Raw genomic sequence first — 18,416 nt, forward strand, 5'->3', positions numbered from 1 at the left:
TTTTCTCTTACCTTTTAATGAGTTTATGAAAACTCTGATGAAGCTGGTGCAGGAAAGGATAGCTGGGAACTCATGAGAGCTGTCAGGGCCTGGCTGCTACTAGTTTTGAGCTGCTTAAGATGCCCTACGACTAGAGGTCCAACACTGAGAACTATCCAGCATTGTCTGATAGTTTAACTTGCTATCATGACTAGTACCACAGTCCACAGGGAAACTGAAAAAGTGGTTTAATTAGGAAAGATATTTTAGCTTTTTGGATCTCTGCACAACTTAATTATTTTTTTATGTAAAGCAGAACATTTTTGTGATTTCATTTATAACTATTATAAGCGCCACACTTATAATAATCATAACTGATCATTAAAACTATGCTGTTTCTCTCACTCTTGAGAGGAAGTCTCTTAAGACTGGGCTCAGAGGAGTTTACATACAACGGGGAAGGGTCAAAATTAAAAAGGAGCACAGAAGGGCTATTTCAACTACTTTACACAAACAACATACTTTAGACACTCCACACAATACATCCCAATTGTCCGATACCTTAGTTGCAATCACTGTGACCAGATCCCATCTCCTATAGCTCTATAATCAGGCCCTCAAAAACTATAAAGAGAAAACATACTGGAGCAAAACGCCTGAAGGGTTCAGATTCCAACGCTGAACTCCTTTGACTGATGCTAACACCCCCTGTCCCCCTTCCCCTCCTTCCCATTCACCTTACCACCAGTCTACTCCATAGTAACTCCTCTATTGTCATACCCACTACTTTATATCTTCTTAATTGGTGGCAAAAATGTGTGCAGAGATCCACAAGGCTTAAAACACCTCTCCTACTGAAATCACTGTTTCAGTTTCCCTTTGGTACTGGTCATGATAGGAAGTTAAACAACCTGACAATTCTGTATACTTCTCAGTGAGATCTCTGTGCTTGAGTTCCCTGGTATGCACACCTGCTGTTGCCATTAAGAGAGTTCCTACTGTATTTGTTAGTGTTTTATTTTTTTATAATAAGGTGAGTAAGAGGTACCAAAGATTGCAAAGGTGGGTAAGAACACCCAAAACCTAAAAGTGGACAGGGAATTCAGCAGGTAGATCTAACTGTTTAAGCATCCAAGGCATGTCCAATAAGCCAGAGGCTGACTTGACCCACCAGGTTCTACCTAAAACTAGCCTTTTAAGAATATGGAAGAGCCTGGAGAAATACTATCAGTCCATAAAATATTTACCACAGAACCATTACAGAAATACGAATTTCAAAGATACAAATCAATCAAAACACTCACATATACATTATTAAGACTTTATAAAACATACTTCAAATAATTATCATACCAAGTAGTGCAGAAGTTAATATTCATTCAGTGTTTCCTTAAACAGGAAATATAATAGAATCATGTTTTACCAAATTCAGCAGAAATCTTTGCTGCTAATTCATGCCTTGGTGCTATATCATTGTACAGGATCTTCTTAATACCAAATGGTTTCAGACGGTTAATAATAGCTTCACCTTTAATGAAAAGTACATTGGTTTTAGAATCAAATTCCTTTAAAAGACACCAAATTGTAGTTGTTATCTAATTTGGAACAAGTAAAATAGGTTACATGTCATATTGTATACTGGTTCAATTAATCCACAATTTTCATTTTTGCTTTTGTTACTCACCTATCCTTCCCAAACCTAGGACTCCAACAGTACTACCAGTTAATCCACTTCCACACATCCACAAAGGCTTCCATGTTCCCCATCCTCCACTAACAAAGGCAAAAAAGTCACAGAACAGGATTAAAAAAAATAAATACCGCTACACCCAAATTTCTCATTATGTAACCTCCCTAAAAAACAAGAGCGACATCACTACCTCCACGCAAATGGAATTTTTATGTCGCATGGTGGATAAGCAAAAGAGTTACATATCCTCGATCTATAACATGTTGCATGATGACGAAACTAAACTACCGTACATGCTCCGCTGGGAGGAAGATCTAAATGATGACTTAGACCGAGCTGAATGGAATACCCTGGCACAATCTAACTCCAAATCCATCCTCAACACCTCTTTAATAGAGGCCAACTACAAGGTGTTCCTTCGCTGGTACATGGTCCCGGTCAGATTGGCGGCGGCAGTTCGTACCGCGTCCCCCGACTGTTTTCGGGGATGCAGACAAGCGGGCACGGTATTCCACACTTGGTGGACTTGCCCGAAAGTAAGACGCTTCTGGATCCGCACATACAATTTGATCTACTCATTGACGCAAGTCAATCTAGTTAAATCCCCCCAACAAGCCTTATTGGGTGGGCGGATCAAGGGGGAGTCTAAACCCGCTAAGCGCCTTATAGCTTTTATATTTACAGCGGCTAAAATTGCGATAGCCCGCTCCTGGCGCTCGCCGGTTATACCGCTGGAGCTGCTCAAAGCCAAGCTGACGTGGATCATGATAAATGAACGGATGGTGGCGCTGCTTAACGATAAAATGCGCCAGTTTGATAAGACGTGGGACCCTTGGCTCAGATATTTGGCAGGCCCCCATTGAGGGGAAGTGCTATTGGCCCACACGGGAGCTGGGGTGAGCGAGGTGACCTGCTGGGGGTGGACGGACCTGGGCGCGGACGCCCCCCTACCCTCTTGACCCACCGCTACTAACTCCCCTTCCCTCTCTTTCATTGCTATTGCTTGGGCCCTAGTGGACCACTTACCCCCTTCTCTCTTCCCCTTCTTTCACCCTTTGCTTCCCTTCTCTTTGCTCACTTCTACCTTTTCTATTTTTGTTTTGTTCTCCCTTTTTTTTTTTTTTTTTTCTTTCTTTCTTTTCCTTCTCTTCTCTCTCCCTGCTTCTTCGTTCTTACTCATTACAGTGCACTGCCGGAAAGCCGGTGCCCCCCCTCAGTTTAGGGTGGGGGGCCAGGGCCGGGGGTCTGGGGCCTCCTCCCTCCTTGGGCGCAGTGTGTTCCCTTGTGGGGCGCCGGAGGGGGTGGCTCGGGCCCCTGGCCAACCTGGCGGCCGATTCAGGCTGCCATTCTTACCATTACTATGTTTCTGTTGCATTTTTTCTTTTATTTTACACCGGCTATATCGGTATCAGTTGTGCCTTGATTTATATTATGGGATGTTATGCTATCCTTGAGATATATGTTTGAGCCTTATGGGCGTAAATTGCACTGTTGTACACTTTGTTTACTTTTTGAAAAACTTTAATAAAAATATTGGAAATTAAAAAAAATAAATAAAAACTAGAAAGTACAAAGTAAAACTGATCTCTATGGCAACCAATCACATTTTCTTGATTAACCAAAAAGAATAAATCTGATAAGTTGCCATGGGCAACTGACTGTTATATGCTCCTGTTTTCTTCTACTTGAGTTTTTGTAAATTTGCCCTACAGTGTACCTAACAACTTACGTGATAAAACAAAAAAAGATTTCCAGTAGAATGTCTTTCAACAATTCTATGTAAAGCATCTTCATGGTCCTTTTTATGATAAATCTTTAAAAATACTTTAGGAATATCTTTTTTCAGATGCTCCTTTTGATCCTGGTACTGTACTTACGCCTCAGCAGTTGAAAAAAAAGTCACCATATCTAACTATTGACAATGATTTTGCAGATTTGCCAGTGCTGACAGATGCAAAGGTGGTAGAGTTACCTTCATCATCTTAAGAGCAAAAAATCAGAGCCATCTGCAAGGATACAAATGTTGTAAGGTAAATTCAGTTCATTATTTTATCATGTCTGGGTTTGGCTTTCCTTTAAGAAACCTTCAAAACATTGCCTACATTTTCTTCTAAAGGGAAGGTTCAAACACAAAGCAAACCAGCAGTCTCTGTCTGATTTGGATGATATGCTTGACATACTACAAACACACATCTTGCCAACTATCGGAGGTCACACTTACACTGTTCTTGCCACCATGAATTCATTCATGGCTGTCATCCTCATGGTCATCACTAGCTGGTCTTCTTTACAGAGAATCAATCCAATCTCTAAGGAGATCTGTCAGTAACATTACTTCAAAACTCATCTCCTGAAATTTCTCTTAGCAATATCCTGCCCACCTCCTTCTGCATTGTGTCACCTTATATAGATCCATAGGAGAAGCACGTTAGACACTGAGCTTTGTCTTCTTCCTTGCTGCATTAATGTCACATCTTTCTCTAATATAGATATAATGAAAATGACATTGCTCTTTCTTCAATTATCCCTTGTGAGGATCTGGTTCCATCTTTGAAAGGCTTTAGTAGGTGATATGTTTTTTTGTTGTGGTGCATAGCGTAGTTGTTGACTTCTTTTTGGTTGCTCGAAACAATGCAGAACCATTTACAAGGTAGATTTTTATTACATAGGGAAATTGCAGGTGTGACAAAAAGACCATTCTAACTTTACACCAGGAGATCATTTTAGCGGCAAAGAATCTGAGAACAGACTCTCTTTCTTTCCTTCTCTTTTTCTATGCCATTTTCTCTCTCTTTTCAAAGACCCTTTCCAACGACCTTTTCCAACCCTAGATGTTTTTTTAACAATTTCTGCACTACTAAATTTTTGACACAAGACAAGCAGGGAGCTTGTGTAAATGGTGTTATATGTCATGAAAGCTTTTTCGCTTATACATATTAAACAGAAAGATTAGCAGTAGTTGGTTCTGTTGCTGTTTTTATGTAGACTCTGCTGCATTAAAAACAGTAAAAAAAGAATGGCAGGTCTTGCCTCAAAATTCCATGACACATTTATTGTAGTGTTACCTGTTCCTGTCATTATGGTGCATTATACCTGACAGTTAGCAAGCTAACCTAATGGTCTCCGAGATAAGTACAGCTCAATATGTTGGTATTGGTTGGCATTTCCTTCCCCCTTGAGAATGTCATTTTTTACAAAACTAGTTAGGGCGGAGCAACACGGACGTTGTCACACAATGGAAGTATCCCCAGATGTGGAATTTGTGTATACAGTGCTGTTTTATTTTCTACTCATGTGAGTGCAATTGTAGTTTTTTTTTTTATAACATTTCTGGCAGATTTACACTATGCGGTGCATGAGTCTCCTCCTCTTTTTTTTCTCTGAACGTGGTCATGTGGGGGACTTGAAGCAAGACTAGATTTCTAGCGATGCCACGTTTGAGGAATTTGGGATTGCTTTTTTGGCCATGTTTGTATACAGCGGAGTAACTAAAGTGAACCTGTGTCCAGCCTGCAAACCAGTGAGTGGTTCTTGAAGAGTACCCTTGTGGTGGATCTACATAACAATATATGCCATACATGACCTTTGTATAATCTGAAGGTCGTGTAGTTCTAGTAAGCCACATATGAAATATCTGTGGTGGAGGTTGAATCACTGGCGTGGGATACACATTATTGTCTTCAAGGGACTTTGTCATTTTTTTTGGACATTTTTTATACATTGGAATCTTTGGGATTTCTAACGTGGACTTTCTTTACACTACTATCTAGCACGGTTGTGTTTTTCATATTAATTAAAGTGCAGCACATTATTGTTTTAATTTATTGTAATGTTTCCTGTTCCTATCCTCATGGTGCATTATTCCTAACAGTCAACAAGGTAACCCTAATGGTCTCAGAGATAAGTACAGCTCCATATGTTGGTAGTGGTTTGCACCTAACTGCATGGGCAGAAGCCCAGAAGGGCAGCATGCTGCTCATAATGTAAAGATATGTTGCAGGAGAAGCTTTTAGTTTGTTTGATTTTTTACTTTTTTTGGGGTTTTTAAAGAAAAAAAGAGGCAATAGGATTACAGGGTACTGTATGTATATTTGCTTCCTGTCAGACACTCCAATATAGGTGACTGCCAAATGAGTAAAGGGCAATATGCTAGTAGGAGGACTCAGGACCCACTAAAATAGTATAAGGGCGAGGGGAAGGGATTGGCTTGCTGTTGTTGGACACCGTGTTTCTCCCACAGAAGAGTGGGGGGTCTGTATTCTGCATTCAACTGGTAATTCTCAAATGTGTGCCTAAATAGCAAGAGATTGGCCTTTGCTGCCTTATGTTAAACAGAGCAATAATTATGTAGTCTAAGAAAGCTTTTTTTCTGCGGTAACGCAGGGGAACGCAGTTCCAGCACCTCAAGCACTGAATGTATGTAATGGCAAGGGGGGCTGGGGTGTGCTGCAGGGTCTGTTGATGCTGGCTGCTGGAGGATCTATTGTCACTAGAGGGGATCTAATTTTTCAGGGGGGGGGTCTGTTGTTGCTGGCAGGGGATCTATTGTTGCTGGGGGTGGGTCTTATGTTGCTAGGGCTCAGTTGTTGCTGGAAAGGATCTACTGTTGAGGGAGGGGACTATTGTTGCTGGCTGCTGGGGGGTCTATTGATACTGGCTGTGGAGAGATTTGCTGGTGCTCCCAGGGGGTCTATTTTTGCTAAGGGGGATATTTTGTTGTGGGTGGTCTATTGTGGTAGGGGATCTATTGTTGTTGGTGCTGGGTGGGTCTATTGATGTTGGCTGCAGGGGATCTATTTTCCTGCTTTCCTGTTATCATTAACAAGTTACATACAAGTTACTTAGTACCACAAATATTATATGATTCTGTACTCTCTTAAGGAGTTGCCCTGGGAGGTGGGTAGGGAGTGGAACCAGGGAACGGTTCTTGGAGGTGGTTAGGGGCAAAGACAAGGGGTGACTTGGAAAGGGGGAGCTCCTGCATCTATTCTCTGAGAATACAAGCCTTGCTTATTACTACTTATATTTTAACTCCTATGCGACCCTGACATCTCCAAAAATACCTAAGCAGCTGCACTGCTAGTGAAAATCAGTTTGTGCATATCCAGCTTTAGTTGAATATCTCTTGATTAGACCAGCCTTTCATTATTTTCCCATTACCTTCTTGCTTCATCCACAGCCTCAATAAGTCGTCGAGATGTTGCCAGCAACAATGCCACTGTGAGTTCAGCCACAGCCTCTGTTAATACATCAGGTGTAAATCCAACTCTGATGCCGCTAATAGACAAAATATTAAAATTACTAATATTTCCAAAAAAATTAACAATTCATAGTAGGCCTATGCTAAAAGTTCAATGTTTATTTGGCTTGCCAAATTTGCTCCATTTAACTTAATAAATGTTAACAGAAGGGCCTTAGGCTTGGTTCACACCTATGCGTTTTTTTAATGCACTACAGTCCATTTAACATTGTTTCCTATAGGGCATGTTCACATCTAGACTTTTTCAGGTGCTGTGTTCTTGGAAAAGGTCAGGGACTTTTTTTAACCACTTAAGCCCCGGAAGATTTTACCCCCTTCCTGACCAGGGGGTATTTTGCGATTCGGCACTGCATGAATTTAACGGACAATTGCGCGGTCGTGCAACGCCGTACCTAAACTAATTTGACGTCCTTTTTTTCCCACAAACAGAGCTTTCTTTTGGTGGTATTTGATCACCTGTGCGATTTTTTGATCATGCGCTATAAACAAAAAAAGAGCGTCAATTTTGCAAAAATAACAATATTTTTCAATATGAAATTCCCCCCCAAAAAATGTAAAAATCAACATTTTTTAACATTTTCGGCCAATTTGTTTTATGCTACATATGTTTGGTAAAAAAAAAAATCGCAAAAAGCGTATTTTGATTGGTTTGCGCAAAAGTTATCGCGTTTACTAACAAAGGGAAAGATTTTTGTTGTTTTTTTTTTTAATGAGTAATGGCAGTGATCTGCGATTTTTTTTGCGGTACTGCGACATTGGGGCGGACAGATCGGACCCTTGACTGACATTTTTGACACTTTTGGGGTTACCACTGACATTACTTCAGTAATCAGTGCTATACATATGCACTGTTACTGTAAAAATACACTGGTAGTGAAGGGGTTAACTTTATTTGAGAGGGAGGGGCTGTGTGTGTCCCTAACTGATTCTAACTGTGATTGGCTGTGGCTTGAGCTGTAGGAACAATGATCAACGGTCCTACATAGTAGAACCGTCTGATCAGTGTTTCTACACAGGGGAGAATGACAGGCGGCTTGTTTACATTAGCCGCCTGACTTTCTCCCTCTGCAGCGACGATCGCAGAGTGACCAGCGGACATCGGGTCCGCCGTTCACACGCGCGAGGGGGTCCGTGACCGCGCGGGAGCGCGCCTCCGGCGGCGCTCGCTCGCTCCCCAGAGCCTCACAGGCTAGTGACGTATATATACGTCACTTTGCCTGTGAGGGGCTGACCGCCGCAGTATATCTACTTGCGGCGGTCGGCAAGTGGTTAAAAGCAAAACAGTGTTTTTATTCTTCCAATAGACTTCAAGGGAGAAGCTGCAGAAAAGCATGTAGTTTGTTTTTGCTGTAATTTGTATTTTTTCATCCACCCAACAACAAATTGGCCAAAAAAAGAAAAAAAAAAAGCATAAAAATGCAAAACACAAAATACATTAAAAAACGCTTGAAAAGTGCATCACAAAAGCGTGTGCAAAAACCACAAAATGCACTGCTAAAAGCACTGCAGAAACGCATCAAAAGCAAACTGCATATGTGTGAACCGAGCCTTAATACTAACTTTTTCTGCTAAAAACCACTGCTTCGGGATCGGTTCATACTAGTGTGGGCAGAGCAGCCGCATTTGCTCAGGCACGGCAGTCCATTCATTCAAATGGGCTGCTGTGCTGCGTGAACCGTAGAAAAAAGGTGATACGCCTTTTTAAAAACATGGCCACAGGGAAACTCAAAAATACCACACCGTTCTCGCATCCGCAATCATGCTGTGGGCTGGGATGCGTGGGGGTGCCATTCAGAGTGCAATTCAGGTGTGGGTGGTTGCGGGTGTGCGGGAATCTATGTGATTCCCGCAACCGGACCGCACAGCCCGCACTAGTGTGAACCAAGCCCCAGGCTCCCTCTGGTGCTGGTGACGTGTCCAATTGCCAAAGCATTGGTCACAACATAGTACCTGATGTGGTGGGTCACCTGCTTGGCAAAGACACTAATTGGCCAGCTATTGCTGAACATCAGATCCTCAGGACCTTTCGGCATAGATCACTTGAACAATTCCTTGGCATAAGTCACATGACCAGCAGCAGAGAGTCAGATACAGTGTTTTCTGCAGGAAAGATAGGCAGTTGAGCTCCTGATTTAACAGTAATTCGTTTAACTTACCAAGTGAAATAGAATAGATGGCCATAATATAGTATAGTTTGCTTTAATATGTTAGTCATTGGACCTAATTTTTAACAGTATCTTAGGGAAGAATTGTCTCCGTCTGTCTTTCAAAGCACTAATGAAAAGAAGAATCTTACTGGTTATTATGGACAGCACAGGCTGTCATATCGTTTTTTCCTTTCTTTTCCTTCATTTTTTTGAGGTCCAATGTCCTGTTCTGAGATTCCAGACTTATTAAACGCAGTGCCCTGGTCTGAATTTCATAATTGTAGACTATTTTATATACTTTATATAAGGAGCATAAAGAATCCAATTGTAAACAAAACATTCTGTTTAGTTCACTTAATCCTCTTTAAAATTAACCACAGATATCACCAAATGGTCTCATTGAAAAAAATAAATAAAAAATGATTGCTTTGAATAAAAGCAAGATAAATTATATACTGCACAACATTATTTCAGGATAAGTAGTAGTTAACGTTTAAGGTAAAAACTTGTTAAACTGTTAGATGGTGTTGCTGCCTTACCGTTTTTTAATTTCATCCAGTGACAAATGGTCGTACCCAACAGACATTGTGCTGACTATCTTAAGGCTGGGACCTGTGTAGACAATACAACAAATAGTATTTTTGCTATACTGCAGGGAGTTCATGAAATTGGCATTTGCCTCTGCCTGTTTATTTTGTAATATATTGGTTAATGGGACAGTTTTTCATAGGAACCAACCACATTGTCCTGTGTAGAAGATGATTGGTTGCAATGAGATAATGCAGACAATCTGTTCTTCAAACACCTTAACAAATAACAAAATGCAATGCAGTAAATTGTGAAAAAAGTGCTGATCAATACTTTTATTAACATTATACCACTGAGCAACATATAGTAAAGCTGGGCAGACAAGGTGGATTTTTGCCAATCGCTTATGTCCAGCAACTAGGTGCTAGCGACTGCTAGTACTGGTGATTGATCAAACAAATTTGGAGCATTGTGCAATCATCTGCAACCTATTACCACTACAGGGTATAGTCCATGGTACCTTATGTATAGCGATCAATCACAGGCAGTTTTAGTAGCATGATTGAAAATTGCTGTGTGCACTCACCTTACTGCTTGATCATTACTGAATGTAACAAGTAAAAACACCTTTGGGTAATATATACTAAGTTTATGAACAGCAATGGGGTATTGTTTTAGGAGCCAGTGCAACTTCACTCTATTTTCTGTACTAATGTTGTATAAGGTAGGTCATATATACGAAATTGTTTCATACTCAATTAGTTTATCCCTCTATATAAATTATACTAGTAGATCTTAATTACATTTCTTTTCAAATTATCAGTAACTCCAGGGTCTCACGTCATTTTACAATATGGCAGCAGTAATACCTGACAGGTCACGACTGGGATGAAAGTATAAAGCAATATCTCCCCAAAGATATACAACTTACATTTCTGCACTGGGTTTATTATACCCCATAAAATATCTCCACTCATTATCCAACCTTTGGTGCAATGTGTTTCAGATGCCAATCTGAGATATGCACATGGTATTGACCTACCCTTGGATGCAGGTTTTTTTCCCAAGAGGTGGTAGCTGATATTAACACCATGGGAGGGCTTATCACTAGATGTATGCTTTTGACCTACCCAGTGGCGTCACTAGGGGGGGGCCAGAGGGGGCCATGGCCCCACCAAAATTAGTCTGTGCCCCCCCCATGTGCACAACAAAAGTCATGGATTCTCAATCTGTGTCTCCGCGGATTGATGGGAAGCCAGGCAGCTGCAAGGAGAGAGAGTAGAGCTGTCAAAATGTAGCTCTGAAGTCAGGGATGGCCGCCCCCTTTGTCAGACAGCCCATGCACAGAGACAAACAGCGGAGGTTACATTGCTGGGGAGGAAGGAGATGGGGAGGGACTGATTGTAACTACTGTATGTGGACACAGCAGTGTATAATTCAGGTTTATTATACATGCTGTGGGTACACATACAGTAGTTATAATCAGTCCCTCCCCGTCTCCTTCCTCCCCAGCCAGCAGGGATGGGAGGAGAGGTGGGCAGTGAAGACACCTTGGACGCAGTGGCGTACCAACGGGGGCGGGCCGGGTGCAGGGCCGGATTAAGAGCATCATTGGCTTGGTGCTGAGGATTTTGAAGGGCCTTAAGGGCCGTGCCTTGGCATGCACCCAGAGGAGGAAGGGTGCAGCCATGCATGCCTAATTCAACATGGGATGCTGTCTCTGAAGCCCATAAACACATCCATGCATCGGCAACTGTCCCTCCTTGTCCGGCCTTCGTGCTGTGTGGGGAGGTTCTGAGGGAGCTGCCTGGGGAAGCGAGCATAGAAGCCAGACTTCTGTGTTTACAAGTGACAGAAGAGCGGTAACAGTGAATATGGCCAACCCGGGGCCTATATAAAGGTAGGGGCCTGGAGCTGCAGCTCCAATAGCCCCTACGTTAATCTGGCCCTGGCCGGGTGCCACGCATTAGGGGGTGTCAGCCGGTGTCCTGCCCAGCGTGTTCTGACAGATCCTATCTGCAGTGGCAACTGCTTCAGTCTGCTGCTGCTGGCAGGCATCGGCGGTAATAAGGGGGCGGGGCCTCAGCGGGAACAAGGGGGCGGGGCCTCGGTGGGGAGAAGGGGCGGAGCCTCGGCGGGAAGAAGGGGCGGAGCCTCATCGGGAAGAAGGGATGCAGCCTTGGCGGGACAGAGCCTCGGCTGGGAGAAGGTGAGTGCCCAAGTGTAAAGTGAATAGGGAGGTAATTGGCGCTGCCAGATGTAATTACACAGTAAGTAAAGTGTAGGTGTCAGTGTGGGGGTGTCAGTGTAGGAGTGGTCAGTGTAGGTGTCAGTGTGGGGGTGTCAGTGTAGGAGTGGTCAGTATAGGTGTCAGTGTGGGGGTGTCAGTGTAGGAGTGGTCAGTGTAGGTGTCAGTGTGGGGGTGTCAGTGTAGGAGGGGTCAGTGTAGGTGTCAGTGTGGGGGTGTCAGTGTAGGAGTGGTCAGTGTAGGTGTCAGTGTGGGGGTGTCAGTGTAGGAGTGGTCAGTGTAGGTGTCAGTGTGGGGGTGTCAGTGTAGGAGGGGTCAGTGTAGGTGTCAGTGTGGGGGTGTCAGTGTGGCGGGGGTCAGTGTGGAGGGGTCAGTGTGGAGGGGTCAGTGTAGGTGTCAGTGTGGGGGTGTCAGTGTAGGAGTGGTCAGTGTAGGTGTCAGTGTGGGGGTGTCAGTGTAGGAGGGGTCAGTGTAGGTGTCAGTGTGGGGGTGTCAGTGTAGGAGTGGTCAGTGTAGGTGTCAGTGTGGGGGTGTCAGTGTAGGAGTGGTCAGTGTAGGTGTCAGTGTGGGGGTGTCAGTGTAGGGGTGTCAGTGTGGCGGGGGTCAGTGTGGCGGGGGTCAGTGTGGCGGGGGTCAGTGTAGAGGGGTCAGTGTAGGTGTCAGTGTGGGGGTGTCAGTGTGGCGGGGGTCAGTGTGGAGGGGTCAGAGTACGTGTCAGTGTGGGGGTGTCAGTGTAGGAGGGGTCAGTGTAGGTGTCAGTCAAGGAGGGTCAATGTAGGGGGGGGTCAGTGTAGGTGTCAGTGTAGGAGGGGGGTCAGTGTAGGTGTCAGTGTAGGAGGGGGGTCAGTGTAGGTGTCAGTGTAGGAGTCAGTGTAGGAGGGGGGTCAGTGTAGGTGTCAGTGTAGGAATCAGTGTAGGGGGGTCAGTGTAGGAGTCAGTGTAGGGGGGGTCAGTGTAGGTGTCAGTGTAGGAGGGGGGTCAGTGTAGGTGTCAATGAAGGGGGGTCAGTGTAGGTGTCAGTGTAGGTGTCAGTGTAGGAGGGGGGTCAGTGTAGGTGTCAGTGTAGGTGTCAGTGTAGGAGGGGGGTCAGTGTAGGTGTCAGTGTAGGAGTCAGTGTAGGGGGGTCAGTGTAGGTGTCAGTGTAGGAGTCAGTGTAGGGGGGTCAGTGTAGGTGTCAGTGTAGGGGGGTCAGTGTAGGTGTCAGTGTAGGAGGGGGGTCAGTGTAGGTGTCAGTGTAGGAGGGGGGTCAGTGTAGGTGTCAGTGTAGGAGGGGGGTCAGTGTAGGAGTCAGTGTAGGGGGGTCAGTGTAGGTGTCAGTGTAGGAGTCAGTGTAGGGGGGTCAGTGTAGGTGTCAGTGTAGGGGGGTCAGTGTAGGTGTCAGTGTAGGAGGGGGGTCAGTGTAGGTGTCAGTGTAGGAGGGGGGTCAGTGTAGGTGTCAATGAAGGGGGGTCAGTGTAGGTGTCAGTGAAGGGGTCAGTGTAGGTGTCAATGAAGGGGGTCAGTGTTGGTGTCAGTGTAGGGTAGGGAGGTTAGTGTAGGAAAGGTCAGTGTAGGAGGGTTAGTGTAGGAGGGGTCAGTGTAGGTGTCAGTGAAGAGGGGTCAGTGTAGGTGTCAGTGAAGGGGTCAGTGTAGGGGGGGTCAGTGTAGGTGTCAATGTGGGGGGGGGTTCAGTGAAGGGGTCACTGCAGGGGGGTCAGTGTAGGGGGGTCATTTTAGGAGTCAATGTGTAGGGGGGGATCAGTGTAGGGGGTCAGTGTAAGTGTTAGTGTAGGGGGGGTCAGTGTAGAGGTCAGTGAAGGTGTCGGTGCAGGGGTCAGTGTAGGTGTCAGTGAAGGGATCAGTGTAGGGGGGGTCAGTGTAGGTGTCAGTGAATTGGGTTCAGATCCCCATAGACAGGTCCCACCCTTCTACTTATTTCTTTTCCTACCTTTTTATCAAGCACCTTTTTTGCTTTTATGGGTCAAACTGGGAGGAGTATGCGCTTCATTGCTGTACCACCCCATGTCTGACTTCCCTCTCCTCTCGACCCCCTGTTCTCCTCTCCTCTTCTCTCCTTCTGACCCCCTGTTCTCCTCTTCTCTCCTCCTGACCCCCTGTTCTCCTCTTCTCTCCTCCTGACCCCCTGTTCTCCTCTTCTCTCCTCCTGACCCCCTGTTCTCCTCTTCTCTCCTCCTGACCCCCTGTTCTCCTCTTCTCTCCTCCTGACTCCCTGTGCTCCTCTTCTCTCCTCCTGACCCCCTGTTCTCCTCTTCTCTCCTCCTGACCCCCTGTTCTCCTCTTCTCTCCTCCTGACCCCCTGTTCTACTCTTCTCTCCTCCTGACCCCCTGTTCTCCTCTTCTCTCCTCCTGACTCCCTGTCCTCCTCTTCTCTCCTCCTGACCCCCTGTTCTCCCCTTCTCTCCTCCTGACTCCCTGTTCACCTCTTCTCTCCTCTCCTCTCCTGACCCCCTGTACCATGCTCCATAGCACCCCATGTCTGACCTTTGACTGAGGGGGGGGGGCATTGGGTGGGGTATGGGCGGTACTTTTTAAATGTGGGAGGAGCTTGGGCGGGACTTTAAAATGTGCGAGTGGTTATCAAATTTACCTTCGGGCTGAAGCCCCTGGTCTTTTTCCCACCTAGCAACGCCCCTGCTAGCAACACAACAGACAGGCCGGCGGGTGTATGTATGTATGTATATATATATATATATATATATATATAAGAATTGCGTTTTATAGTTGGCCCCCCTACTTTTGATCCCGTCCCCCCATGTGCCCCCCCTAAATATAAAAGCTGGAGACGCCACTGGACCTACCCTTGGATGCAGTTTGTTTTTCCCAAAGAGGTGGTAGCTGATATTAACACCATGGGAGGGCTATCACTAGATGTATGCTTTTGAAAATCATTCACATTATGAGGCCTTGTTCACATGGGCGTATTTATGCCTACAACCATGCAAAGGTCTGTCTTCACCCAAACAGGATGCACAGGTGGCAGGCAGTCCTATTCATGTCTACTGGGGTGCAGCCGCTGCATGGATTCAAAGGCTGGTCCCAATTTGACAGCTGCACAGATGTGGGTGCATGTCCCTGAACACAGACAGTTTGCATTCAGGAACATTCACCCACACTTGCACAGCTGTCAGATTTGGACTAGCAACTGTTACTGTGTCCCAAATTACATGAGTGGCACTGCCTGCACACAGATGCATGGAACACCTGTCCGTCCTCTGTGGGCAAAGATGGCTCTTCCATGGGTGTACCTTTAAATGCACCCATGTTAATGAGGCCTAAATACTACTTATCAGTAGCTATTCATGTTTTTTATGCTGCGTTCTACACTAGGCAGATGATTCCTCTTAGATGGACACTCCCTACCCCACCTACTACCATCCACATGTGGAAGTCTGCAATTAACAAAACCCTACCTTTTTACAAATGTATCTACCTAGGTCAAAATTGCCCCTACAAATCTATAAAATCTGAGTAGACTGGGTTAATGCACATGAGCTAATGGTATGGGGTTGCTTCTCCTAATATAAAAACAAAAAAAGTGAATCAGGGCTTAAATTATAAGTAGATAGCTGCTAGCAAAAAAGTGCAAAATATACATACACTAAATAATCAAATATACAAAAAATTGCAGCGCTCAAATAGACAATAAGGTGCAAACATATTAAAGTGCACGAGATATATATAGAATGTTACAATGATGGGATATAAAATACATTTAAAAAATTGAGAAAAAAAACAAATACAAAGTAAGAGTTCATTCAAGCATTCATTTAAAGTGTCCCAGTGCAATAATAAGCCGTAAAGATCACACGTGCAGCTGTATCCTCCACTGTATTGGTAAATTTCAAACTCACCACAGCCAAATGCTGTCTTGAGCCCCGTACACGCGCAACAATTATCGGCCGACCGATCGTCCATCTTTTGTCCAGAGTGGTGTTTTGTTGGTTGGAATGTGCCTACACTGCACACAAATTTTCTTGCCCAAAAAAATTCTACTTCAGAAGTGATGTCATGTGTTGGTTTGCTTTCTTTGTGTTCTTTCTTCACTGAGCATGCCCAGACTTGCTCATCAGATTTTTCCCTGTCGAAATCTGTACTGACTGCACGAAAATGGCGAATTGACGGCAGACAAAAATTTTATAGCCTGCACACCAGATTTTTTTCGGCCGAAAAGTTGGAGTCGGTTGTCGGAAGCATCATACTAATGTAGCGGGGTTAAACATGCCTAAAGACACTGTTTGATATGTGGGCAGGAACTAGGCTCCCTCTAGTGGTAGCTGCATGGAATTTCCCGGGCTGTGACTTCCTTTTCACAAGATGAAGAAACTACATCTCCCAGGCTGCTTTGCAAGATCCAGGGTGCACGGCTGCACCGCACGGCACTATGGGGGAGGTTATTTAAAGGAAGAGAGAAGCGCGCGAAGGGGGCGCCTTTCTGCGCTGGACTCTGAGGAACCAGCGAGCGAGAGTGAAGGACTGACACTGGATATTGGGCCAGAGCCTTTTAGCCTGGAGGGACGACGTGGAACCGTCCCATCTCAAGCACGAGGCACATTCCTGGAGGTCATACTGCTGTTTGCCGAGACCGGAAGTCATCCGCCAGAAGGACCCCGCGCGGCTGGCATATAGCCAAAGGACTGAGACCGCAGTGGAAGCGCGCGAAGGAGAAACTTCTGTTGGTGAGAGGGCACATGCCCAATAACTGACTTTATCTGCTGAAGAGACAGTTTTATCTACAGATAGCGGTAGCGCAGCAGGAGGTGATAAAACCCCGGGGTTTATCACCATACTCTCTCAGGAGACTCATAGACAAACAATAAGGTCTGTAAAGGAGTCGCCAGAGGCTTATCTCTCTCGCAGAAGTTATTGCTCAGTTACGCAGACACCCTGCGGTGACAACTAACAGCTCGTTGTTTTCTCTCTCTTGATCTTTATTCCTAATCTGGATTACAAATGAGCTCTATTCAATAACCTTGCTAGCGAAGATCAACAAGAAAGAAGAGAACTCTGGGGGAGGGACTCAGATAGGCCCACCTACCTGGTACTGTGTCTAGCCTTAATGCAGGAGGAGTGTGGGGGTATTCTTTTACCTTTTTAAAGCTGTTTTAAATAACCTTTTATGGACTTGTATTGTATTGTATTGTATCTCCCCTATTCAATTTGATATATAGTTAACTAAGTTTGGTTAATTACAATCTTGTGCGTTGTTCCATTGTGTCACCCAGAAGGACTACTATTCAAGAAGGTAACAAGGTATTGTTGCATAGTGAAGTATTGTATTCCAACCTGTGTATCTATTTGATAGTCCAGTCCTATTCTGGGTCAGTTGTGCCTGAGGAGGGATCGAGCCAATTTGATTGGGTTGTTAGGCAGGGTGTAGACCCAATAATATAATCAGCAGCTCCTGCGGGGGTGGTGCTACACGTGGGGGCTCGTCCGGGATTTCTACAGTCCTGCAACACAACCCTCTCAGCCCCAGAATCCCCTCCCACGCAGAAATGGATCCTGTCGCTGCTGCTGAGTGGTGCAAGGAAGAGAATGTCATAGTGGAAAATGGCCTGGTGGTTGAAATCAAGGGAGAAGCCTGGACTGAAGAAAAGCTCCTCCCTGTTTTAAGGGCACTATCCACAGACAGGAAATTCTGGGTGATTGACATAAAAACTGACACCACTGCCCCACACACGTATGCACTGTGTGAGTGGAGGAAAGGGGTCCCTGATTATTTCAATGGAAACAGTGTAAAAACTATTGACCAAACAGAACTTTTCCTGATACATCCAGGAGTTCCTACTGCGGGTCCCTCATCCACCACCCCTGGGGTATCTAGCCAAGAAAAAGGTGTCCAAGAAGGGCATCCTGAGTCATCACCTTTGTCGACTTTTAGCTCAGAACTGTGTGCTGTTCTTGGGGAGATTGTGGCAAAATGTAGCAGGGACTCCTCGAGCTATCTGATGACTGGATATAGGAAGCTCCGGACATTCTCTGGGAAACAGCCTGTGCCTTCAGCAGAAGATGGGTTCGAAGAGTGGCTAGATACCGCCACTCAGGCTTTGGAGGAATGGGAGGTACCAGAACAGCACAAGAAGCAGAGGATCACAGAGAGTTTAAGGGGACCTGCATTAGAGGCTGTACGTAATCTAAAGCTTAGCAAGAAGAACTGCACTGCACAGGATTATTTGGACATTCTGCAAGATGTGTTTGGTCGGACGGAGAACGCGGCTGAACTTCTCTACCAGTTGGATCACTGTTATCAAGAAGAGGGGGAGAAGTTGTCCGAATTCATTAAACGTCTGGATAGGATTATCCACCAGATTCTGTTAAAGAAAGGAATAGACCCCCGGAAAATAGATGAGACTCGTGCACGACAGGTTCTGAAAGGGGCTCAACCTTTAGATCCCATTGCCATACTGTTACGAACTCGTCGAGATGGCGGCATTCTAGAATACCCCGATCTGATTCGAATGGTCAGAGAGGAAGAGGTCATGTTGGACAACAAGAAGAAAAGTCGGCAGTTTGACTCAACTGCCCGGGTTGGAGTGATAAGTGTGGAAGAGGGTGACTCTCAAG

At 45.1% G+C, this 18,416-nt stretch overlaps 1 protein-coding gene across 1 annotated transcript in view; it reads right to left on the reverse strand.

The window, feature by feature from the left end:
- The window catches only part of LOC309561365 (glyoxylate reductase/hydroxypyruvate reductase-like), a 50,233-nt gene that overhangs the window by 10,622 nt on the left and 21,195 nt on the right, over positions 1-18,416 (reverse strand). The window contains exons 3-6 of the mRNA XM_082265245.1: positions 9,616-9,688; positions 6,830-6,946; positions 1,664-1,752; positions 1,403-1,507 (exon numbers count right to left, since the gene is read on the reverse strand). Of these exons, the coding sequence (XP_082121371.1) occupies positions 1,403-1,507; positions 1,664-1,752; positions 6,830-6,946; positions 9,616-9,688 (384 nt within the window). The remainder of the gene's footprint in view (positions 1-1,402; positions 1,508-1,663; positions 1,753-6,829; positions 6,947-9,615; positions 9,689-18,416) is intronic.

Source organism: Pelophylax lessonae, assembly GCF_965119305.1.
Source record: "Pelophylax lessonae genome assembly, chromosome: 1".
Lineage (NCBI taxonomy): Eukaryota > Metazoa > Chordata > Amphibia > Anura > Ranidae > Pelophylax > Pelophylax lessonae.